Source organism: Cervus canadensis, chromosome 19 (assembly GCF_019320065.1).
Source record: "Cervus canadensis isolate Bull #8, Minnesota chromosome 19, ASM1932006v1, whole genome shotgun sequence".
In the NCBI taxonomy this organism is placed as follows: domain Eukaryota; kingdom Metazoa; phylum Chordata; class Mammalia; order Artiodactyla; family Cervidae; genus Cervus; species Cervus canadensis.
This window is the reverse complement of record NC_057404.1, coordinates 42,298,772-42,319,557: the sequence shown is the minus strand read 5'-3', so window position 1 is coordinate 42,319,557 and position 20,786 is coordinate 42,298,772. Positions and strand designations below refer to the sequence as shown.

Genomic DNA, 20,786 nt, shown 5'->3' with positions numbered 1-20,786 from the left:
GTGTGTGTCATACAAAAGAACTTAAAAAAAAATTCTTCCTTAATTTCATTAGAGAAGGAAGACTTTCATTTTAACTTAAGTAATTCCAAGATGGCAAATTGACAGAAAGAAGTAATTTGCCTTTCAAAACAAAACAATTTAATTTAGAATTAATTAGCAGGAAGTGTGGTATCTGTTAACTTATGATTTATCACATGTTTTTCAGGTCTTTCTGGGAAGAAACAGAAAATAATAACCTTTGATAATTATCTTTTTCAGCATGCATTTATTTTGAAGCAGGGTTGTGTCCATAGAATTATTAACAGGGTGCCTCACATTTATTTCTACGCACTAACTTTTTGTCATAAAAACTGTAAGAAAGAAAATATTATGCATCACCCTAAGTCCACATATGCAATAATTAGGGTTTTTAAGGAATAGGTACTTACACTAAAGAATAGTGTTCACAAATTACAAGCTATGTTCTCTTGAAGCAAATCAAACTTGCTCTCCAATACATCTTACCTGAAAATGTTTGGATGTAATGCATATTGTAACAAGAGAGACGGGCACTACCATTTATTTAGGTCTCTCTCCTGCTTGGTGTTGTTGAAAGGCTGTTATCATCCCCATGTTCACCCTGAAATTTAGATTTTAAAAAAAATCTTCACTTTCAAGTGAGGAAATCAAGACACAAAGAGCTCAAGTGGGGGGAGGGGAAAGAGCTTAAGTGCGGGGGGAGGGAAGATTTCAAGTGTTTTGGGGAGATTGCTAAAATACGTGTAGCCCTAAATCCCTTCTACCACAAGAGACTAATAAAAGAGACTAATAAAAGGCTCTGGAACATCCTGATAAATGGCTGGTGAGATCCACCTAAGCACAGACTCCAGCTCACCTGCTCTCAACCAAAGCTCAGGAGTCAGGCCTGCCCGTGAAATTAAGGTTACTGTCTTATTTTCATTAGCATGTCCACATGATCAGGCCCTGAAAGCCAAGGCTCCAAATGTTCAAAACTCTATAGCCCTGTGTACTTACGTAGACTGTTCATGGGATACATTCATCCCAGAGAAATGACGAAAGTTAAGTCTTGCCCTTGTGTTTCAAGAAAACCTACATCTCGATATTTCTGATTTAACTTCAGCATGTTACGGCATTCCAACCTGAGAAGAACCCTCTGGGAAAGACCAAAGTCTCCTTCTGCCTGGGGGTTAGGAGAGAGGAGGGGACAAATTTCTGGTGATAGAGATTACAGGGAGAGAGGGAATGGGTAGATTTGGGAAGGCGGAAAAGCAACGGGATCTGAGAAGGGAGAACAGAAACACACAAGCAGAAATTCGAGTGAAATTCCAAAAACCAGTGGAACAAAGCGACCGGTTCTTGGGGCTCACATTCCTCAGCTAACTGCACCCACAGGCGATCTTGCCAGAAAATCTTCTGGGACCTTGACTATGCCTTAGGGGTGAATGGTTTAATTGGTTTAGAAAATAAGAGTCCACAATACAACTGAAAGCAGGGACCTCAGCAAAATATCTTGAAGTTAAAAGACGAAAGACAATCTTGTGGAGATTTTAATTACAGATGAGAAAGTGCAGCCCTTCCTTGAGCCTGTCAACCCGCCAAGCTCCAGCGAGTAGCGAATGAATGAAACCCAGAGGGCGGGGGTGGAGGAAAGGAGCGCAGTCGTCTTCCTAGAAGGAAGGGGTTGTCAGCTCCGCGGCCCCCACAACGTCACCGAAGCAGAGCCCTGTAAGAGACTATAAAGCTCGCAGCGGCTTCTGAGCCTCAGCGCTTCAGCTGGTGCCCGGGAAACTCCCGCAGGAGTGATTCCCGGAGGGTCTCCGCTGGCGCCAGTCCCTAACATCACTTTTTTCAGACTGTCTCATCCTTCCTGCTCAATAGATGCTCAAAGTCGCTTCTGGAGAAAGCGCCTGCTTTCTCCCTATCATTTGCAGGGTCAAAGCATCCCTTAACCAGCAAGGGCTGTGGTACCTTCTCCATCTCGATTCGGGGCGGGGCTGAAGTCCGCTCAGCAGCGAAGCGACAGGGAGGCAGAGAAGAACTTCGCGGGAGACGGGCCGGGCTGACGGTGGGTGAGCGAGGGGACTCAGGTGGCACACCCATCGCTATGGCCTCGCTCCCCGTAGCCGCGAACTGGACCGACCGGGGAATGGCCGGCGCGGACACCGGGAACCTGAGCGCCGCGCTCGAGACTGGGGCAGCCGCGGGAGAGGCTGAGACTGAGTGGCTGCAACTGCTCGTCCGAGCCGGCAATCTTTCCGCGTCCTTCTCCCCGCTGGGTCTGGCGGCGGCCTCCCCCGCGCCTTCGCAGTCCCGGTCTAACATCACCAACCAGTTCGTGCAGCCGTCCTGGCGCATCGCGCTCTGGTCCCTCGCCTACGGCGTGGTGGTGGCCGTGGCCGTCTTCGGGAATCTCATCGTCATCTGGATCATCCTGGCCCACAAGCGCATGAGGACCGTCACCAACTGCTTCCTCGTGAACCTGGCTTTCTCCGACGCCTCCATGGCCGCCTTCAACACCTTGGTCAACTTCATCTATGCGCTGCACAGCGAGTGGTACTTCGGCGCCAACTACTGTCGCTTCCAGAACTTCTTTCCTATCACAGCGGTGTTCGCCAGCATCTACTCTATGACAGCCATTTCGGTGGACAGGTGAGGAGAATACCGGGAGGAAGGAGGAGGAGGAGGCAAACAGAGAAGCCGGGCAGTGGGATAAGGTTAAAAGGAAATGGTGACAAAAGGGATCTGATGAAACGAAAGAGATTAGGTGAAAGTTCTTAAAGGAGGTCACTAACCTGGGTGGCTCAGAAAATAAATAATCTGCCTGCAATGCAGGAGACCCAGGTTCGATTCCGGGGTTGGGAAGATCCCCAGGAGAAGGAAATGGCAACCCATTCCCATATTCTTGCCTGGAAAATTCCATTGACAGAGGAGCCTGGAGGGCTACAGTCCATGGGGTCACAGAGTCGGACACGATTGAGTGACTAACACTGATGATGATGAACCCATTTACAAATGGGTCCATCAGTGGCTGAACTTGTTCTGTTCTTAGGGCCTCCCCACTCCCACCCTAAACCCCTAATCCCCTTTGAGGTCATCTAGAGGGAATGAAGAAGGTGAATGAAAGAGATGGGAAAACCTGTCATTCCAAGTAGGACAAACTCAACTAAAAACACTTAATGCTAGTGCATTTTCTCAAATGGCTGCAAACAATTGCCACAAAAATTGTTACCTTTAAATTGTACTTTTGGGGCTTCGTCCTCTCTGTCAGTCACTATTCCGTCAGAAAAATGAATGCTACCCACCTCCTCTCTCTGGTTTGCTGATTCTCATGCCATCCATCCTGTACCCGATCCTTGCCCCAGGGCCAACACTGCTTTGGTCTCCCAGTTATGGAGGATCCATCAGTGGCAACAAGCTCCCTCAAAATGATTGCTATCAGCCAGCAGTTTCTCCAGTTCTTCAGGTTATCTTTCACTTCCAATAATCTGTGGAGACCATGAGCTAGGTAAACTCTATGCCTGGAAGATGGTACCTGATTCATTCAGATGATAGGCAAGAAAAAGCCCAAAGACTAAGTTGTTTGGCAATAAGGCATGCCACTTGATAACTGTTTAAAGATAATCTTTTAGAATGTTCCCCCATCTACTCTGGGAATCCCGGGATTCTTAAGCAATTATAAGAAGCTGGAGAGACATCCAATATTTGTTCTTATAATCCATTTTATGAAATTTCAGTGTGTGTTTGCTTCCCCATATGGAATATTATGGACAACGCAGACTGTGTTAAGACAATGGTAAATATCTACCTGTTACTAATGAAAGCAAAAGTGAAAGTCACTTAATCAGGTCCAACTCTTAAAGACCCCATGGGCTACACAGTCTATGGAATTCTCCAGGCCAGAACACTGGAGTGGGTAGCCTTTCCCTTCTCTAGGGGTCTTCCCAACCCAGGGATTGAACCCAGGTCTTCCGCATTGCAAGCAGATTCTTTACCAGCTGAGCCACAAGGGAAGCCCAAGAATACTGGTGTGGGTAGCGTATCCCTTCTCCAGCAGATCTTCCCCACCCAGGAATTGAACCAGGGTCTCCTGCATTGCAGGCAGATTCTCTACCAACCGAGCTATCAGGGAAGCCCCATTATTGATGGTTACACTTTAATTCAATATTATGCTAAAAATGAACCACAACAGTCAGTTTTAGTCTCCATTTTGTGATTGGCAGTTTCCATGGGGTTGATGGGGATGGGGGAGGTGAAGTGACTTTAATTTCAAGTATCAATGTTCTCATCCATGAAAAGGAAAGAATACTTTTTTCTATATTAACAAACGTGTTTGAAAATAACATGGAGCTTAAAAAAAAAAAAAAAAAAAGAAAATAACATGGAGCTTAATATTAATTCTTACTACATTAAGTCACCATTATGAGAAAAAATAAGAAAAAAGAATTGCTTTTTTCCATCAGTCCATCATCTGGGTTTATTGTTTTGAAATTGAAGGTACTGAAGGCATAAAGCTTTAGAAACAGTTTTCAAATGCCAGGCCCCTGGGGTTAAATTGAAGGAGCAGTGGTTAGTTACCACTGACTAGGATATGTGAGCACAAAACCACACTTTTTAAAGCCTCTGGAACTGCCAGTCTTCTCTTCCCCTCTATCTCTAGTTTTCGAATATCTCACTCCTTCATTTTTGTAGGCACAAAAGTGAGTACAAAGAAGAAACAAAGTCAGTTCCAAGTTGGAAAACAAGTGGAACCACCTCTAATCTTGCTCCATTGAGATAGAAAGGAATGTTTCTTTGGTTTGGGCATCTGTCTTTAGTTTTGTATGGTTTGATTTATTCTTTGCTCTAATCTGGAGGAGAGGCATTAGCATATCAGGTTATAAGATTCTCACAATGTTCTTAAAATGTTAATGATGCGTTATGAAATTTGATGAAAATTTAGTGTGTGAAGTCTGTGAGGGGAAAAAAATTTAGTGTTTCAAGTACATGAGGGGAAAAAAAGGTCATTTTCCCAGTTACTTTCTACCAATATTTATGCAAAATCTGAAATAACATTGGAGTTATTCTAATTGATAATGTAATGCTATTTCATCACATTCACTGGTTTGAAATCAATGAATGCTTTACTACTTATACTTTACTCTTTCCTTACTAGAAAACATTATTCAATTACCAAAACTACTCAAAATTTAGGATCATACAATTTGCAACAAAATCTGAGGCATATTCAGTTCAGATATTGAAAATCTTTTCAGAATCGTTAAGTTAAAAATTGCTTTCATTTGAGCACATAGTTGGATAAAAAAAATTACAGACATAATTTTTACAAACCTGAGGGTATACAAATATAACAGTTATTAGAATTCTCAATAGTTTACCAGTCAACAGAATCTATCTGCATTGGTGTCTTACCAAACATGAACTGAGTATACTAGTCCTGTGGCATTTGCATTTTATTGATTGAAGTTGGCAAGCTCAACCCCTCCTAGAAAGTTCAGGCGAGTCATGTGTCTCTGGTTATGGCTGTATGGACTCCCTGTCCCATATAGAAAAGTGAACAGTATATGCTTGAAGAAATTTTAGTTCCCAATATAATTAATGCTTTATTGAAATAACCATAAAATTACAAAAGCCCTAATTAGGTCTTAATTGATAAAGGATTACATCATTTAGATTGTGATAGCAACACTTGGCTTATTGAATTGTGAGTGTTTTCTATTCCCATTTTTATCTTAGGTTACATTCCATTATAGGTTATTACAAGATATTGAGTATAATTTCCCATGTGCTGTGTTGTGCTAATTTGCTTCAGTCCTGTCTGACTCTTTGTGACCCTATGGACTATAGCCCACCAGGCTCCTCAGTCCATGGGATTCTCCAGGCAAGAAAACTGGAGTGGGTTGCCATGCTCTCCTCCAGGGGATCTTTCCAACCCGGGGATCGAACCCATGTCTCTTATGTCTCCTGCATGGGCAGGTGTGTTCTTTACCACTACTGTTACCTGGGAAGCCCCTCTATTCCCATTTAATATAAACTGAATTGTGCCCTCCCAGCCTAAATGAAAAGTGTATTGAACTCACTGTGTCCCTCTCCATGTGTGTGTGCTCAGTCGTGTCTGACTCTTTGTGACCCCATGGACTGTAGCCTGAATGCTCCTCTGTCCATGGGATTTTCCAGTCAAGAATACTGGAGTGGGCTTCCGTTTCCTACTCCAGGGGATCTTCCCAATCCGGGGATCCAACCTGCATCTCTGTGTCTCTGCATTGGCAGATGGATTCTTTACCACTAGTGTCACCTGGAAGCCCTTGTGTCCCTCGGCCTAAAATCAAAAAGATCTTCTGAGGTTTAAAACTACTTCAGCTTTGACCCAGGCATTTATGGCTTTGCTTCAGCTGTAGCAAAATGCTTAGAACCTCCTCTGACCTCAGAAATCTTAGACCTGAAAAGGATTGCAGATCCTCCCTAATGAACATTTGTATTTTACACATGGAAAACCTCAAACCAACAGTCACATATTTTGAATAAAAACACTGTGTTTTCCTTTATGTGTTTTGCACTCATTCTGCACTGGAAGAATTGCTTGATTTCTAACTTCACATTTTTAATGTAATTAATAATTCTACTAAAGATTTGAATGTGAGCTCACAGGTTCTGATCTTATCCTGAAACATCCTATTCATTTGCTTTGTTAGAAATTCTTGCAAATCTTATATATGTTCTATATACCAAAACATCATCTTTAAGTTCTACACAGTTCCTTCTTGTCTATAAGGCTACTTCACCATCTTTACACACACACACACACACACACACACACAGTGGAATTAGTGCCAACGAAGAGTCACTGTTTCTCTCCACTATCCTTCCCAAGTTTGCCATTTTGAAATGTAACATTTGAACACAACATTTATCTGAAAGATGTTCAGCTCTCACAGGATCACGCAGTAGCACTTCAAACCACTGCAGTCCACTCCAGGACCCCTACTGTTCTTAACCTCTACACTTTCTTATGACTCCTAAGTAGTTGTGATAACTGCAGGTTAATATTAAAACTTAGCACTTCTCTATGCTATATATCAGGGAAGGCAGCGGCAACCCACTCCAGTACTCTTGCCTGGAAAATCCCATGGACTGAGGAGCCTGGTAGGCTGCAGTCCATGGGGTCGCTGGGAGTTGGACACGACTGAGCGACTTCACTTCCGCTTTGCACTTTCATGCACGGGAGAAGGACATGGCAACCCACTCCAGTGTCCTTGCCTGGAGAATCCCAGGGACGGGAGCCTGGTGGGCTGCCGTCTATGGGGTCGTACAGAGTCGGACACGACTGACGTGACTTAGCAGCAGCAGCAGCATGCTATATATGTTACATGTATATATAAAACATCTCACATATATTTACCTATGTTTTAATTGAGAATGCAGATGTTAGAGAATTATTAATAGAACAGTTAATATAATAGAAATATTATCTAAGTATATGGTATATACCACTTGATATATAGGGACATTAGAAAATATTTTCTTCCATTTTCTAAGCACATTTTTAAGTTAAATTAGAAACTCTAGGGAGGCTTATTAATATACGTGGTTTAGTCGCTAAGTCATGTCCGACTCTTATGACCCCATGGACTTTAGCCTGCTAGGCTCCTCTGTCCATGGGATTCTCCAGGCAAGAATACTGAAGTGGGTTGCCATTTCCTTCTCCAGGGGATCTTCCTGACCCAGGGATTGAACCTGGGTCTCCTGCTTTGCGGGCAGATTCTTTACCAACTGAGCTGTGAGGGAAGCCCTTATTAATATACAGTAAAGGAAAATTTCAGAGCATAGAGTCCAGTATTAATTAAAATATTTAAAGATTTTTTTCTTTAGGTAGATATACTCCTAAGTATTTTATTCTTTTTGTTGCAATGGTGAATGGTATTGTTTCCTTAATTTTTCTTTCTGTTTTCTCATTGTTAGTGTATAGGAATACAAGGGATTTCTGTGGTTAATTTTATATCCTGCAACTTTACTATATTCATTGATTAGCTCTAGTAATTTTCTGGAAGAGTCTTTAGGGTTTTCTATGTAGAGGATCATGTCATCTGCAAACAGTGAGAGTTTCACTTCTTCTTTTCCTATCTGGATTCCTTTTACTTCTTTTTCTGCTCTGATTGCTGTGGTCACAACTTCCAAAACTATGTTAAATAGTAGTGGTGAGAGTGGGCACCCTTGTCTTGTTCCTGATTTCAGGGGAAATGCTTTCAATTTTTCACCATTGAGGGTAATGCTTGCTGTGGGTTTGTCATATAAGCTTTTATCATGTTGAGATATGTTCCTTCTATTCCTGCTTTCTGGAGAGTTTTAATCATAAATGAGTATTGAATTTTGTCAAAGGCTTTCTCTGCATCTATTGAGATAATCATATGATTTTTATCTTTCAATTTGTTAATGTGGTGTATTACATTGATTGATTTGCGGATATTAAAGAATCCTTGCATTCCTAGGATAAAGCCCACTTGGTCATGATGTATGATTTTTTTAATATGTTGTTGGAGTCTGTTTGCTAGAATTTTGTTAAGGATTTTTGCATCTATGTTCATCAGTGATATTGGCCTGTAGTTTTCTTTTTTTGTGGCATCTTTGTCTGGTTTTGGAATTAGGGTGATGGTGGCCTCATAGAATGAGTTTGGAAGTTTACCTTCTTCTGCAATTTTCTGGAAGAGTTTGAGTAAGATAGGTGTTAGCTCTCTCTAAATTTTTGGTAGAATTCAGCTGTGAAGCCATCTGGTCCTGGGCTTTTGTTTGCTGGAAGATTTATGATTAACAGTTTCGATTTCCTTGCTTGTGCTGGGGTCTGTTAAGATCTTCTATTTCTTTCCTGGTTCAGTTTTGGAAAGTTATACTTTTCTAAGAATTTGTCCATTTCTTCCAAGTTGTCCATTTTATTGGCATAGAGCTGCTGGTAGTAGTCTCTTATGATCCTTTGTATTTAAGTGTTGTCTGTTCTGATCTCTCCATTTTCATTTCTAATTTTGTTAATTTGGTTCTTCTCCTTTGTTTCTTAATGAGTCTTGCTAATGGTTTGTCAATTTTGTTTATTTTTCAAAAAACCAGCTTTTAGCTTTGTTGATTTTTGCTATGGTCTCTTTAGTTTCTTTTGCATTTATTTCTGCCCTAATTTTTAAGATTTCTTTCCTTCTACTAACCCTGGGGTTCTTCATTTCTTCCTTCTCTAATTGCTTTAGGTGTAGAGTTAGGTTATTTATTTGGCTTTTTTCTTGTTTCTTGAGGTAAGCCTGTAATGCTATGAACCTTCCCCTTAGCACTGCTTTTACAGTGTCCCATAGGTTTTGGGTTGTTGTGTTTTCATTTTCATTCATTTCTATGCATATTTTGATTTCTTTTTTGATTTCTTCTATGATTTGTTGGTTATTCAGAAGCGTGTTATTTAGCTTCCATATGTTTGAATTTTTAACAATTTTTTTCCTGTAATTGAGATCTAATCTTACTGCACTGTGGTCAGAAAAGATGACTGGAATGATTTCAATTTTTTTGAATTTTCCAAGACCCAGATTTATGGCCCAGGATGTGATCTATTCTGGAGAAGGTTCCGTGTGCACTTGAGAAAAAGGTGAAGTTGATTGTTTTGGGGTGAAATGTCCTATAGATATCAATTAGGTCTAGCTGGTCCATTGTGTCATTTAAGGTTTGTGTTTCCTTGTTAATTTTCTGTTTAGTTGATCTATCCATAGTTGTGAGTGGGGTATTAAAGTCTCCCACTATTATTGTGTTACTATTAATTTCCTCTTTCATACTCGTTAGCGTTTGCCTTACATATTGCGGTGCTCCTATGTTGGGTGCATATATGTTTATAATTGTTATATCTTCGTCTTGGATTGATCTGTTGATCATTATGTAGTGTCCTTCTTGTCTTTTTTCACATCCTTTATTTTAAAGTCTATTTTATCTGATGTGAATATTGCGACTCCTGCTTTCTTTTGCTCTCTGTTTGCGTGAAATATTTTTTCCAGCCCTTCACTTTCAGTCTGTATGTGTCTCTTGTTTTGAGGTGGGTCACTTGTAGACAGCATATATAGGGGTCTTGCTTTTCTATCCATTCAGCCAGTCTTTGTCTTTTGGTTGGGACATTCAACCCATTTACATTTAAGGTAATTATTGATAGGTATGGTCCCGTTGACATTTACTTTGTTGTTTTGGGTTCGCATTTATACAACCTTTCTGTGTTTCCTGTCTAGAGAAGATCCTTTAGCATTTGTTGAAGAGCTGGTTTGGTGGTAGTGAATTCCCTCAGCTTTTGCTTGTCTGTGAAGCTTTTGAATTCTCCTTCATATCTGAGTGAGATCCTTGCTGGGTACAGTAATCTAGGTTGTAGGTTATTCTCTTTCATTACTTAAGTATACTTAAGTATGTCCTGCCATTCCCTTCTGGCCTGTAAGGCCAGAAACTATAAAACTCCTAGAGGAGAACATAGGCAAAACACTCTCCGACATAAATCACAGCAGGATCCTCTATGACCCACCTCCCAGAATATTGGAAATAAAAGCAAAACTAAACAAATGGGACCTAATGAAACTTAAAAACTTTTGCACAACAAAGGAAACTATAAGCAAGGTGAAAAGACAGCCCTCAGATTGGGAGAAAATAATAGCAAATGAAGCAACAGACAAAGGATTAATCTCAAAAATATACAAGCAACTCCTGCAGCTCAATTCCAGAAAAATAAATGACCCAATCAAAAAATGGGCCAAAGAACTAAACAGACATTTCTCCAAAGAAGACATACAGATGGCTAACAAACACATGAAAAGATGCTCAACATCACTCATTATTAGAGAAATGCAAATCAAAACCACAATGAGGTACCATTACACGCCAGTCAGGATGGCTGCTATCCAAAAGTCTACAAGCAATAAATCTGGAGAGGGTGTGGAGAAAAGGGAACCCTCTTACACTGTTGGTGGGAGTGCAAACTAGTACAGCCACTATGGAAAACAGTGTGGAGATTTCTTAAAAAACTGGAATTAGAACTGCCATATGACCCAGCAATCCCACTTCTGGGCATACACACTGAGGAAACCAGATCTGAAAGAGACACGTGCACCCCAATGTTCATCGCAGCACTGTTTATAATAGCCAGGACTTGGAAGCAACCTAGATGCCCATCAGCAGACGAATGGATAAGGAAGCTGTGGTACATATACACAATGGAATATTACTCAGCCATTAAAAAGAATTCATTTGAATCAGTTCTAATGAGATGGATGAAACTGGAGCCCCTTATACAAAGTGAAGTAAGCCAGAGAGATAAAGACCAATACAGTACACTAACGCATATATATGGAATTTAGAAAGATGGTAATGATAACCCTATATGCAAAACGAGACACAGAAAAAGAGACACAGATGTACAGAACAGACTTTTGGACTCTGTGGGAGAAGGCGAAGGTGGGATGTTCTGAGAGAACAGCATCGAAACATGTATGTTATCAAGGGTGAAACAGATCACCAGTCCAGGTTGGATGCATGAGACAAGTGCTCGGGGCTGGTGCACTATGAAGACCCAGAGGGATCAGATGGAGAGGGAGGTGGGAGGGGGGATCAGGAAGGGAAATAATGCAAATCCATGGCTGATTCATGTCAATGTATGGCAAAAACCACTATAATATTGTAAAGTAAAAAGCCTCCAACTAATAAAAATAAATGGGGAAAAAAAACAATAACACTACATAACAAAAAAATATATATTTAAAGGTTTTTTAAGTGACAGTCATTGTTTTTTACCTGGAAACCTTAAGGAAGTAATTTAATATGTTTTATTTAATAGTCCAAAAGCCTTAACAAGCCCATACAGGGTTAATACATTTATTTATTCTGTGCTGAGCTGACTGTGGCTCAGATCATGAACTCCTTATTGCCAAATTCAGACTTAAATTGAAGAAAATAGACCATTCAGGTATAACCTAAATCAAATCCCTTATGATTATACAGTGGAAGTGAGAAATAGATTTAAGGGACTAGATCTGATAGACACAGTACCTGATGAACTATGGACGGAGGTTCGTAACTTTGTACAGGAGACAGGGATCAAGACCATCCCCATGGAAAAGAAATGCAAAAGGCAAAATGGCTATCTGAGGAGGCCTTACAAAGAGCTGTGAGAAGAAGAGAAGTGAAAAGCAAAGGAGAAAAGGAAAGATATTCCCATTTGAATGCAGAGTTCCAAAGAATAGCAAGGAGAAATAAGAAAGCCTTCCTCAGCGATCAATGCAAAGAAATAGAGGAAAACAACAGAATGGGAAAGACTAGCGATCTCTTCAAGAAAATTAGAGATACCAAGGGAACATTTCATGCAAAGATGGGTTTGATAAAGGACAAAAATGGTATGGACCTAACAGAAGCAGAAGATATTAAGAAAAGGTGGCAAGAATACACAGAAGAACTGTACAAAAAGATCTTCATGACCCAGATAATCACGATGGTGTGATCACTCACCTAGAGCCAGACATCCTGGAATGTAAAGTCAAGTGGGCCTTAGAAAGCATCACTGTGAACAAAGCTAGTGGAGGTGATGGAATTCCAGTTGAGCTATTTCAAATCCTGAAAGATGATGCTGTGAAAGTGCTCCACTCAATATGCCAGCAAATTTGGAAAACTCAGCAGTGGCCACAGGACTGGAAAAGGTCAGTTTTCATTCCAATCCCAAAGAAAGGCAATGCCAAAGAATGTTCAAACTACCGCACAATTGCAGTCATCTCACATGCTAGTAAAGTAATGCTCAAAATTCTCCAAGCCAGGCTTCAGCAACACATAAACCGTGAACTTCCAGATGTTCAAGCTGGTTTTAGAAAAGGCAGAGGAACCAGAGATCAAATTGCCAGCATCCACCAGATCATCGAAAAAGCAAGAGAGTTCCAGAAAAACATCTATTTCTGCTTTATTGACTATGCCAAAGCCTTTGACTATGTGGATCACAATAAACTGTGGAAAATTCTGAAAGAGATGGGAATACCAGACCACCTGACCTGCCTCTTGAGAAACCTATATGCAGGTCAGGAAGCAACAGTTAGAACTGGACATGGAACAACAGACTGGTTCCAAATAGGAAAAGGAGTACATCAAGGCTGTATATTGTCACCCTGCTTATTTAACTTATATCCAGAGTACATTGTGAGAAACACTGGGCTAGAAGAAGCACAAGCTGGAATCAATATGACCAGGAGAAATATAAATAACCTCAGATATGCAGATGACACCACCCTTTTGGCAGAAAGTGAAGAGGAACTAAAAAGCCTCTTGATGAAAGTAAAAGAGGAGAGTGAAAAAGTTGTCTTAAAGCTCAACAATCAGAAAACTAAGATCATGGTGTCTAGTCCCATCACTTTATGTGAAATAGATGGGGAAACAGTGGAAACAGAGCCAGACTTTATTTTGGGGGCTCCAAAATCACTGCAGATGGTGATTGCAGCCATGAAATTAAAAGATGCTTACTCCTTGGAAAGAAAGTTATGACCAACCTAGATAGCATATTAAAAAGCAGAGACATTACTTTGCCAACAAAGGTCCATCTGGTCAAGGCTATGGTTTTTCCAGTGGTCATGTATGGATGTGAGAGTTGGACTGTGAAGAAAGCTGAGCACCGAAAAATTGATGCTTTTGAACTGTGGTGTTGGAGAAGACTCTTGAGAGTCCCTTGGACTGCAAGGAGATCCAACTAGTCTATCCTGAAGGAGATCAGTCCTGGGTGTTCATTGGAAGGACTGATGCTGAAGCTGAAACTCCAATACTTTGGCCACCCCATGGGAAAAGTTGACTCATTGGAAAAGACCCTGATGCTGGGAGGGATTGGTGGCAGGAGGAGAAGGGGACGACAGAGGATGAGATGGCTGGATGGCATCACTGACTCAATGGACATGAGTTTGGGTAATCTCCGGAAGTTGGTGATGGACAGGGAGGCCTGGCCTGCTGTGATTCATGGTGTCGCAAAAAGTTGGAAATGACTGAACATTGAACTGAACTAGCCCTATTGTATCCTTATGTATATCATAATAGCTGGCACATGGTAAGCTCACAATCCAGACTACTGAATAAAATAATCATAAAAGTAATCAAATAAAAATAAAGTGATGAGATACAACCTTTTTCCATTAAAATTTACAGGTATTGCTATCTTGTAGTAAATATGACATTTTTACACATGCTTTTAGATTGAACCATATGTAACTGCCAATTATTATTTCTTAAAATGTCATTATTTTATATGATTTAATCTAGTAGTTAGATATGTATTGTCAACAGTCTCTCAGGGGTGCAATTTTCCAACAGGTTCAAAAATATTTTTCAAATCAAAATTCAAAGAACTGAAAACAGCTAAACCCCCCAACAAAAAGAAGTGAGCAAATAAATGTTGAAGGATTTAAAAATCAAATTTTACCTAGAAAATTAGAAATTACATTTGAATATAACATCAATTCTATCAAGTCTCTAGGCACATATATAAAGATGTGCTAACATTAACATATCCAACACTTTTTAGCCCATAACCTTTACTTATAAACCATTTTTTGCTAGTTATTTCAAGGACAACTAGTCTCCAGTTATTTCAAAGAATCCCTAGAAAGGTCTGATAACAGTTTATCAGTAGTCTTTAACATTTCCATCCTCCCTACTCTGCCCTGGCCAGAGAGAGAGAGAGAGAGAGAGAAACAACAAAGAAAAAGCAATGTCAACACTTTGGTACAGAGCATAATAGCGTGTCTGGAATAAGCCATGCCCTTTCCCAGTGGCTGTTTTCGACATATTGCAGCCAAACCTGCAAAAGTCTTAAGTTACAAACTGCCCTCTGCCTGATATTTTTGTGATGTCTATTTGTGTTCCATATAGAATTCAGAGAAATTATCTTTTCCCTAAGCTTCGCTCCATTAACAATTTCTTAATGACCAGTGTTCCTTCATCTTCTACCTGCAACTGTCTCTTCCTGGGGCTCAGCTCTAAACTATGTGTCCAGGACGAGGGATTGTCCTACTTCCCTATGCTTCATTGCTCTGGGAATAAACCATTCTAATTAAGGCTTGCTCACTGGTACATTAAATAGATGCTGTAAAACATACATCTGGGATTTGCAGCCCCACAACTTCATCATACAGTCAGAATCTGAAAGCCATTTTAGACTTAGCAGGATCTGAGGAATTGTTAGACAATGGATTTAACAGTCTAATTTAATTCTATAGTACAATAAGGTAGATGTAGATTTGATTTGCTCTGAATGGTGAGACTTTGGGTAATTTTATTTTCTTTCCTACTTTTCCTTTTCTAATTATCTACAACAAAATGTGCTCCTTTTACATGAAACAAAATACAGTGTTAATTAAAGTCCTGAAGATGTATGTTGCTGATGGTTGCACAACAATGTGAATGTGTTATTGAACTGTACACCTAGATTTAGTTATCTAGTAAATTTTATGTTTGGTATATTTGATCACAATAAAATTTTTTAAATATTAAATAAGTAAATAATGTTTAAAAACCTAATACTGACTCTGAAAGAGTCAAGCCAAAGAGTTTGGACTCAAGAAGAAAATGACTTGATTAAACTTTGTATAGATATTTTATTGATAAAAGTTTTATGGCAACATTTTTAACATACTTTTTGGCTAACTTAGAAATCATGAAGACACTCTGGCAAGAGAGTACTGTTAATATTACAATGGATTAATTTGTAAATTGAATTTTTTTTCTCAGGAATTATGCAAAGATATCACATTTGTGTGGAGTAATTTAGAAGACTGCCTAAAGGTACAGGGATAAATTAGCTCAGTATTTCTATTATTCAGTCTGGTATATGACAAAGGTTTTTAAATATTTGCTCAAGTCCTTGATTTTGAGCTCATATGTATTATCATCTACAAATTTCTTTACCTTCAAATCTGCCCAAGTGTCAAGATTATGTATATTTTTCCATACCTGTAAGTAAGGAAAATATGTATCTGATTATATCACTAAGCAACAAAGGGCTCAGTTTTGTTCTGGAGCTGCTTTATTACTTGTTCGAGGGAATCAACTGTGCATATTTCTTCTCAACTCTGCTGTCAGTGATGTTACTTTGGTAGCCTGAAATCATAGTAGGAATACTTGCACCAAAGAAATCTGCAAATGCTAGAAATCATGAATTTTGTTTTGCTCTGTTTATTTTTTCTTTAGAGAGCCTGTGGTTAAACATTTACCAGCACACAAATCACTAAACTTGTAGTCACTCACTCAGAAGTTATTTCTTAAGTACCTTGTAAGTATTAACACTGTATAGAAAGAAGGCACACTGGAATAAACAAGATGGACATGTCCCCTATTCTAATGAAACTATAATTAATATCTCCACTGAACTCCTTGGCTGTATTCCATAGTCCTAAATCCAGCAATCTATTGGCCTTCATCATTTGAATGTTTAATAATCATCTCAGAATTTACATGCTCCAAACTGAGTTCCCCATATTCCTCCAAAACTTACTCGTCCTACAATCTTTTGAGGTCACAATCTAAACCTCAGGTCAGAACTCTTGGAAGTATTCTCAGCTCATCTCTTCTTTCATATTCTGTGTCTAATCAATTAGGAAATCTATTCACTTTTACTTTCAAAATACGATAACCCTATATGCAAAACAGAAAAAGAGACACAGAAATACAGAACAGACTTTTGAACTCTGTGGGAGAATGTGAGGGTGGGATATTTCAAAAGAACAGCATGTATACTATCTATGGTGAAACAGATCACCAGCCCAGGTGGGATGCATGAGACAGGTGCTCGGGCCTGGTGCACTGGGAAGACCCAGAGGAATCGGGTGGAGAGGGAGGTGGGAGGGGGGATCGGGATGGGGAATACGTGTAAATCTATGGCTGATTCATATCAATGTATGACAAAACCCACTGAAATGTTGTGAAGTAATTAGCCTCCAACTAATAAAAAAATTAAAAAATAAAAAATAAATAAATAAATAAATAAATCATAGGTGAGTAAAAAAAAAAAAAGAAAAGAAAAAAAAAAAAACAAAATATACATGGAATCTAATCACTCCTTAAGATGTCTGCAGTTGCCTCCCTAGTCCAAGTCAATATGGTTTCACCTAAGAGTTTTCTCAGAGGATGATGGTTGGATGGCATCGCTAACTTGATGGACATGAGTTTGAGCAAGCTCTGGGAATTGGTGATGAACAGGGAAGCCTGGCGTGCTGTAGTCCATGGGGTTGCAAAGAGTTGGACACAACTGAGCGACTGAGCTGAACTGGACAGTTTTCTCTATCTCTGCTCTTGTTTCCCTTTCTCAGTGCAACTATCAAAGTGACCCTGTAATGAGCCATATCATTTATCCCCTCTGCAAGTCCTCCAGTGGCTCCTCGGTTCTCTCAGGGTAGAAATCAAAGTTCTTACAACGGTCTGTAAGATTTTATAATAACCGGTCCTTTGTTACTCTCTGATCTCATCTCCAACTACTCACCATGTCACAGCTCTGCTCCACCATCTCTAGAGTCCTCTGTTACATCAATATACTAAGCATGTTTCTGCCTCAGGATCTTACACTCTGTGTGAAACACTCTTCCTCCAGACAACCACATTGTTCATTACCTGTACTACTCTGGACCTTGGGCACTGTGTTGTTTTCATTGCTTTAAATTTTTCTTTGCCACATGTATCTGTATCACCTTCTAAAATACTATATAATCAGCTCATCTGTATGGAGTAAATGAATAATAGAGAGAGTCTATGGTAACTATGAGAACACATAGCAGGGGAAAGCATTTTTATAGTGTTAGAGCAGAAGAATACAGAAATGTAGAAGCATTTTTTTTTTCACATGGTGATCACCTTTATTTGTGAAACACTGGTATTTTTTTTAATTGGGGTATAGTTGCTTTACAATGTTGTACAACACAGTGAATTAGCTATATGTATACATACATCAGCTACTTCTTGTTCCTCCCTTCCACCCCAACCCCATCCTGGCCATCATCAAAAAGTCTACAAACAATAAATGCTGGAGAGGATGTGGAGAAAATGAAACCCTCTTGCACTGTTGGTGGGAATGTAAATTGATACTGTCACTATGGAGAACAGTCTGGAGGTTCCTTAAAAAAATAAAAAATAGAACTATCATATGGCCCAGAAATCCCACTACTGGGAATATATCTAGAAACATTTTTAAAGTTATTTTACAAAAGTATAGAAAATTTCTCCTAGTAAATTTGTTATGAGTAGTTACTATTTAAATAAAAATGAAACATTTAAATAACTCTACAGCTTAATATGTAACTATCATATTAAACTGAATTATCTATAAAGAAAAAGATTAGATTTTCAAATGAGCAAAGGGAACAATTCCGAAGAAATTAAAATACAAATGGCGTGTTTGTGTTGCATAAGTACTCTTAATCACAATTCAGAATTCTTAGATGAATAAACTAAACTGAATTTAAAAGATGTCACAGTACCATAGTGTACCACAGTACCTTCAAACTAAATGGATATATAAGGGCTATTTTCTCCATTAAGTTAACTACATGGTATAAAATAAATTCAAAACTCTTAAACTTCCTTCTTATTTCATTACCTTAAAATGTTTTACTCCAAAAATAAAAATATTTTCAATATCTCTTCAACAAAAATTAACATAATATAAATTTCATATTGAGGGCTCTGATATTTCAGAAATAAAACTATATAATAATATTTTAAAAATAGATTACAAAGTTTTTCTATATAAGAAATTACTGACAATCCCCATTGACTAGTCACAAAACCATTGTGGAGACTATAATGAAAATGAATGAAACAGGTCTCCTTAGAAACATATAAAAGGATACCATTTTAAAGATCTAGCAGCTCAAAAATAGAACACATATGCCAAAGAACACACACATACACAACAAATTCTATGCATGCACAATTTTATATGTGAACTCTTTGCTTTGCACACAAATTTCAATTAATCAAGATTAGTTATATATTTATACATTTATTTGTAATATAGTAATATAACATACATAATAGTTATATATGTGTATATATATATATATATATATATATATATATATATATATATAAAATAATACCAGTTCCCTGAAGAGCAAGCTCAAGTTTTTGTTACCATGTCATATTAACTGTGAGCATTTGCATAATGTAAAGCCGTTACCTGTTCAGTCCATGAATTACTCCACAGATAACATATGCACTTCATAACCAGTGGTCAATCATATTCCTATTTTTCAAAATCGGTTACTGACTGGTCACTGATTATCTGTTAGTTGGTTCATGCACACACAGCAAAGCACATAGTTGCATTGCCTCATTGTCTTTCAGTGATAAACTCAAATGACATCTTAGAAAAATGGCTAATCAAAAGAAAGACTTGCCAACAAAGAAGAAGGGGTAGGGAAGAAATAAAAAGTATTAACACCGAAAGTGAAATTCAGGTCCAATATAGGTGAAGGTAAAGAACAGCTGCATATGTGAATGTTGACAGTCACTTAACAAGAGACTCAAAGTATGCAGCCAGGGGAAATTAGTAAAGGTGAATTTATCAACATAAATGAGGAAAATGATACTGACAAATGAGGAAGATTTCTGAGAGGAAGAGACACTGGCAAAAATCGTTATATTAAAAAACAAAACAAAACCTCTCAGAGATATTTCAACACTTTCCAAGTTCAAGAATAAAATGTTGAAGTCAATTCAAACTCACAAAGGTATAAAAAAATATGCTGGCTCTGTATATGTTGTATGAAAGAATAAAGTAAATACTCAAATTCAGGACCTTTTTTTTTCCCTAAGAGTTTATTTTAGAGAAAGTTTTAGTTAACAGCAACATTGAAGAGGAGGTACAGAGATTTCCTATATATCCTCTGCCCATCCCCCTTATGCACAGCCTCCCTGTTATCAACATCTCCCACTAGACTGGTACATTTGTTACCACTGATGAACCTATATTGATTCATCATAATCACCCAAAGTCCATCATTTACATTAGGCTTCACTTTTGGTATTATACATTCAATGTATTTAGGCAAATGTATAACGACATGTATCTACCATTATGGTCTCCTCCAGAGTATTTTCATGGCCCTGAAGATTCTCTGTGCTTTGCCTATTCAATCCTATTCCCCTGAATCCCTAGCAAATACTGATCTTCTTACTGTGTCCATAGTTTCATCTTTTGCATAATCCTATAGTTGGAATCAGTGCGTAGCCTCTTTCAGATTGCATCTTTCACTTATTAATTATGGATTTAATGTTGTTAATGTTTTTTCATGGCTTGATATCAAATTCTTTTTAGCAGTGAACAATATTTCATTATCTGATGCACCATAGTTTATTTATTCTTTCATCTAATGAAGGACGTCTTTGGTGCTTCTAAGTTTTTGGCAATTATGAATGAAACTGTGTTAAACATCCATGTGCAGGGTTTTTTGTGGGGGCAGGGATTGCTGTGGGGAGGCTGTAGGGGGGCATAAGTCTTCAACTCCATTTGGTAAATATCAAGGAGCACAATTGCTGGATTTTATGGTAAGAGTATGTTTGGTTTTTTAAGAAGCAGCCAAACTATCTTCTAAGATGGCTGTACCATTTTGCATTCCCACTAGCAATGTATGAGAGTTTCTGTTGCTTCACGTCCTTTCCAGCATCTGGTGGTGTGGGTTTTCGCCATTTTAACCGATGTGTATTGGTATCTCATTGTTGTTCTAACTTGTATTACCTGATGATGTATGATGCAGAGCATATTTTTGTATGCTTATTTGCCATCT

General features: G+C 38.8%; 1 protein-coding gene across 1 annotated transcript in view; it reads left to right on the top strand.

The window, feature by feature from the left end:
• The first annotated feature begins 1,535 nt into the window (after positions 1 to 1,535).
• The window catches only part of TACR3 (tachykinin receptor 3), a 76,239-nt gene continuing 56,988 nt past the window's right edge, over positions 1,536 to 20,786 (top strand). Inside the window, exon 1 of the mRNA XM_043438618.1 lies at positions 1,536 to 2,649. Coding sequence (XP_043294553.1) covers positions 2,105 to 2,649 — 545 coding nt within the window. The 5' untranslated portion in view covers positions 1,536 to 2,104. The remainder of the gene's footprint in view (positions 2,650 to 20,786) is intronic.